This window comes from Gavialis gangeticus, unplaced genomic scaffold (genome assembly GCF_001723915.1).
Source record: "Gavialis gangeticus isolate Ggan-Ray unplaced genomic scaffold, GavGan_comp1, whole genome shotgun sequence".
Taxonomy (NCBI): domain Eukaryota; kingdom Metazoa; phylum Chordata; order Crocodylia; family Gavialidae; genus Gavialis; species Gavialis gangeticus.
In genome coordinates, this window is record NW_017728955.1 from 360,652 (window position 1) to 365,516 (window position 4,865).

Genomic DNA, 4,865 nt, shown 5'->3' on the forward strand with positions numbered 1-4,865 from the left:
ACCCCAGTACCCAGCACACAGCCCTTCCCCCCTGAATGCCCTCTTCACCCATAAGCCCGTCTTGGGCCAACGGGGGACACACAACCCACCCCTTTTCTCCACTGCAAGACGCTGCTCCTTCCTGGAGACCTCTGCTGCCTGCCCCACATCCGGCCACCATGAACAATACGTTTCCAACAATTATATGATGCCATTGGGACGCATTATCCTGCGACAACCCATGCACGTGGCACTTGATTTACTTCCATTTGAAAAATGGAGGGGGGAAGGGACCCCTCAGAGAGTCTATAAAGACACCCATCTTAAGCACCAGAAAGGCCCACAAGCCCCTGCCTGTCTTGTCCCAGGGTTGCGAATTATTGGCAGCATGTTCATCGCATCAGAGGTCTGGTGAGGCTGGTTCAGTGATAGCAAAACTGGAGGGTGGCCAGGGGCTCCTGCTATTTTAAGAGCGTGCAGCAGGCTAAGCTGGCTGGGTGTGTGGTTGGGAATGCACATGATAGGAAGGGGACAGGGCTTACAGGCAAATAAGCCCAAGGCCTGAGCCACAACAGGCAGCCTGGCCTTGGATGCTGCAGGGAAACGCACTCCCCAGGAAAGCTGGCTGCAGGAAATAGGCCCGTGGACACTCAAGCTGCCCACGAGAGCAAGGGTTAGACTGAGACAGCTAAGAGGGAAGCATATCTTGCAACGGGGCATTGAGCCAGAGTGGGGGAGAAGTTTTGTGGAAGCAGTTTGCTTATATTTATTATTCTTAGTTCTGGACCAGAGGACTGGATGCTAATAGGGGTAAAAAAAAGAGGGCACAGAGGTGCCTGAGAGGCACCCAGTACAGAGTCATCCAGAGAGGGTCACGGACCCCAGGGGAAGAGCAGCGTGCAAGCTGCCCAGCGAGTGTTATGGACCCTAAGGACTGTCACATGAGTCCAAGGGCCCAAAGCCAAGAGGGAGAGACAGGGCTGGGACGCAGAAGCTGACGTCTGGGACAGTGGACCTTGGACTAGGGGGACCAGCTGGAGAAGCCAGGAAGGCAGAAGCCCCAACAAAGGTTAGACGTTTGAGGGGCCAAGGGCAGTCAGGGCCAGGGCCCCCCAACCCCAAACACTGGCTGGCATCTGTAAGGCACGGGTGTGACTATAATGGGCAGCTGGAAGTCATGATTATTGCCCCTAAGGCACAACTGGGGTTGTCTTAAAGGGGAAACACACCCCATAGAGCTTGGGGCAGAGGAGCCTTAAGGACTCTATTTAAAGGAAAGGCACCCAAGAGGCTACCCCAGCTTGTGGAGGCAGCCCTCCACTTAAAAGACCTTATGATTAAGTCATGGCAGGCGAGAGACAAGAGGTCAAGGGAGGCTAGGGAGCATTGGCAGGCAGGTCTGACCACTACGTGGCATCAGGCTGCCTGAGTCTGTCACAGAGGGGTTTCTCCTTTTGAAGCTAGAAGTGTCCTTTGCTGTGTAAATTAATGGTACCGTTATATCTGCCCCAGGCCACAGGAGGCCACCTGAGTATGGAGAAGGCTGTACTGGTACAAAGGTGCTTCTGCCCATGGCCCAGCTACCCCACAGAGGATGGAGACTGGCTCAAGGCACCACACACACACAGATAGGGATACTTGAGAATCAGTCCCCTAACAGTGACCCCCCTGCAAATAACTGCACACAGACCAGGCCGCAAGGCAGGAGAAAGATCCCAGGCTGAGAGGCAATGGGGGATGTCGTGCCCCACTGTCCCCACAACAGGGTTCATGGCCAGAAGTGATGCAAACTTCTCGACACCAAGCAGGAGGGACCCCCGGGGGGAAAGGATCAGTCAGGCGCTGGGGACCGATCACGTACCAACCTCCCAGCCACCCAGGGGAAGAGTTAATACCAAATCCCCTGGGGATGTGTCCAGTTGGAACAGGACTGAACTCAGCATCAAGCAGCTGTCAGAGGGCTGGCCTGTGACAGCTGACCAGGCAGCGAATGGGTCCCCGCTCTCAAACCCCCACGTTTTCCTCCATCACAGTGAGACATTTCTGTCCATGCAGACCCCCTGCCGGGGGCATCTGCGTTATCCACCAACCTGCAAGGGAAACCAGCCAGCCTCAGGGCTCTTGCATTGAGCCCCACAGAGGCAGGTACTTAGCTTGGCAGTGGGGATTCCTCCCCCAGCCAGACGCCCCTGCCGCTGTCTGGTTGTCAGCCCCGTGCTCTTCATCTCTGAACCCATTTAACTGGGTTATTATAAGGCATCCACCGCTGCAGTAGCTGAGAGCTCAGGTCCCACAGGTCTCCCACAGTACACTGCAAGGGCTGCAGTGCTGCGCAAGTTTCTGGGGTACATACTTATGACTATGTTCGCTGGCCTAAACATGGCTATCCGGGTGACCATAGGCCCTGGCTCTCCCTGGGCCCCCTGACATCGTGTGCGTGTCTGGACCCTCCTTGCAACCACAGCTGCGCCCATGCCGGAGAGCAAGGAAAGGGGGCAGGTGGCAGTGGCATGGCACAACCTTGTACCAGTCCTTCTGTGCCTAGATCATGGATACCCTGTTCTTGATATACACGTGGTAGGGGTCACTCCGCTTGTCCACCTTCCGGGACCGGGTGTAGCCCAGGATCAGGCTCCCCACCGTGGCGGCAAAGAGGATCATGACGAACAAGATGTACATATAGGAGTTGTCATCCTTGTGGGCCAGCTGGGCCCGGCTGCTGTTCTTCCTCTCCGGGGGCTGCTCCGCAGAGCACAGGAGGGCTCCATGAAGCGTCTGATTCAGGGCTTTCAGCACCGCATGCAGGCTCTGGTACCAGGGCTCTGTCACATTCCCAGTCTCCATGTCCTTGCACATCCCCAGAAAAACGTCTGCTGGAATAAAAAGGGAGGGGAGAAGAAATTTTTCCTGAGATCTGACCTAAGCTTACTTTGCTGCAGCTTCAAGCTATTCCTCCACGTGCTCCTCTCTGCATCAAGAAAGACAAGGTGTCTCCCTCTTCTTCGTGGCAGCCCTTCAAGTATTTGAAGGCTGTTATGTTCCCTCTTAATGGGATGTCCCCTTCCCCCACGCACATCCTAGAGGGTAAGGCTGGCTAAACACAAGGCACAGGCACGCTGGCACCCAGGACACCCATCACAGCAGGGAGACTGGGACCACTGCTACTATGGGGAACCTGTTTAGGAGTCCTCCTCTCTTCCCGTGGCTGCCAGGGGTTGTCGAAGAAAGGACCTCACCCGCCCCGCGCAGAGGGCAGGATGCAAGGAGCTAATGGAGAAACCCTGATGGGAGCCTTGTCTGCACTGGGCCGTGGAGGGGACAGGGCAGGGAGCACTCAGCCAGCAGGGTCTCAGCCTACTGGGACCCACCAGCCCTGAGGACCGTCACCCCCACGCCAAGCCACCACCGAGCCGTGTCTGTGGTGGCAGCCGGCAGGGCTGAGCTGTCCAGGGGCACTCAGGATTTCCACGCTCCGCGCTCGCCCACTGAGCTCTGGCCCAAACCTCCAGCGATTGCCCCAGGGGTGGGGTCCTCCACTGAGGTTTTCCTCCCCCTTCCCCTCTAGGACGCACACCGGGGACACTCAGCCACTGCAGTTACTCAAGAGCAGCCCAGAGATGCTGTTTCCTTCCCTAGGTTGCGGCTGAGCGAGCTCCTGGCACAGCCCGTCCCCGCCGCAGCTGATCTCCAAGGCCGGCCGGCGCACGCGAGGTATCACGGTGCAATGCTGGACAGAGCCGGGCAGCTCCGCTCTGCTCCGGGAATGGGTGGGCAGGGTGCAGACCTCCCTCCCGCCCCAGGGAAGCGGGTATAGGGCTGGGAAGTGGGGATAAATACCTTGTGCTCACGTAGCTCCTTCCAGCCGAGGTGCCTGGGCTTCTAGGTAAAGGGTCTCAACAACCCCATTCAAGAGGCACAGGGAGACCCCCGGTCATGCTAGGGAGCTCAGGAGTCCCGGGGTGGGCCTCTGGGGCCGGTCGCTGGCAGAGACGCTGACGTCTGGCCTGCCCCGAGGCTGGGTTATTGCCTCTCCACCCGACGGGCACAGGCAGGCAGGGTGGGAGGAGCATGTGCTGTTGGCGCTGTGTCAGCCCGGTCCTGTGGACAGACAGAGGCTTGAGCTGGCCCGGCTGCTGCCCAGATGTCTCGATCGCGGAGCAGGATCCCGTCTACAGCTCTGCACCCCCTCGTGCAGCCAGCCCCATATGAAGTGCCGGGAGCCAGCCTGGCTCCTGATGTGGGGGGGAGGGGCAGCAAGTCGGGGGGGTGCCCAGCTCAGCAGACAACCCAGGGCACGCACAAACTCATAAAGTCACAGAGAAGCGGGGCTGGAAGGGGCCTGCCGAGGTCGCATCTAGTCCAACCCAGATCAGCCCTGTCCAAACCAGCCCAGACAAACCCATTATCCAACCTCTGAGCAAAAATCACACAAATCACCCCTGGGACAGCACCCGGCATCACAGGTAAAGCAGGCAGCCAACATCCTGGTCCTACAAAAGGTTGTTAATATATGCTCGAGAGACCCCAGGTACTGGGCTACACCTCCTGCTACAGAGGAAGGCAGCCCCCCACCCCCAGTCCATAACAATTTGATCTGGGAGAAAAATCCCTTCCTGACCCCAAATGCAGCATCAGTCTGACCCTGAGCAGAGGGGCAAGACCCTCCAGCCGGGACCCTCCAGCTTTAAGTCCCAGCAGGAGCACTGGCACAGCCCAGTCCCCAACCCCAGCCTGGGCTGCAGACAGCACCCAGCACCTCTGAGCAAGGCTTAAAAGCATCCTGACACATACTACGGAAAAAGGGGATTTTCCCAGAAGAAATCCTGCTAGTAGCACACAGGCATTGCTACACCGAGATCATCCCCAGCCAGGGGCTGTCGACCCTC

General features: G+C 58.1%; 1 protein-coding gene across 2 annotated transcripts; it reads right to left on the reverse strand.

The window, feature by feature from the left end:
- Positions 1-1,685: 1,685 nt before the first annotated feature.
- Positions 1,686-4,529, reverse strand: KCNE3 (potassium voltage-gated channel subfamily E regulatory subunit 3). Of its 2 annotated transcripts, none has more exons than XM_019506184.1 (2): positions 3,817-4,529; positions 1,686-2,849 (listed from the first exon to the last, which is right to left on the reverse strand). In XM_019506184.1, the coding sequence occupies exon 2, from the start codon at positions 2,833-2,835 to the stop codon at positions 2,521-2,523; it is 315 nt and encodes a 104-aa protein (XP_019361729.1). In that variant the 5' UTR covers positions 2,836-2,849; positions 3,817-4,529; the 3' UTR covers positions 1,686-2,520. The 2 variants fall into 2 exon arrangements, with proteins under 2 accessions (XP_019361729.1, XP_019360947.1); XM_019505402.1 differs by having other exon boundaries at positions 1,686-2,852.
- Between the last annotated feature and the right edge of the window lie 336 nt (positions 4,530-4,865).

What these genes read in the sequence shown, in the direction of transcription:
- KCNE3 (XM_019506184.1), bottom strand. Translation starts at nt 2,835, where the DNA reads ATGTGCAAGGACATGGAGACTGGGAATGTGACAGAGCCCTGGTACCAG.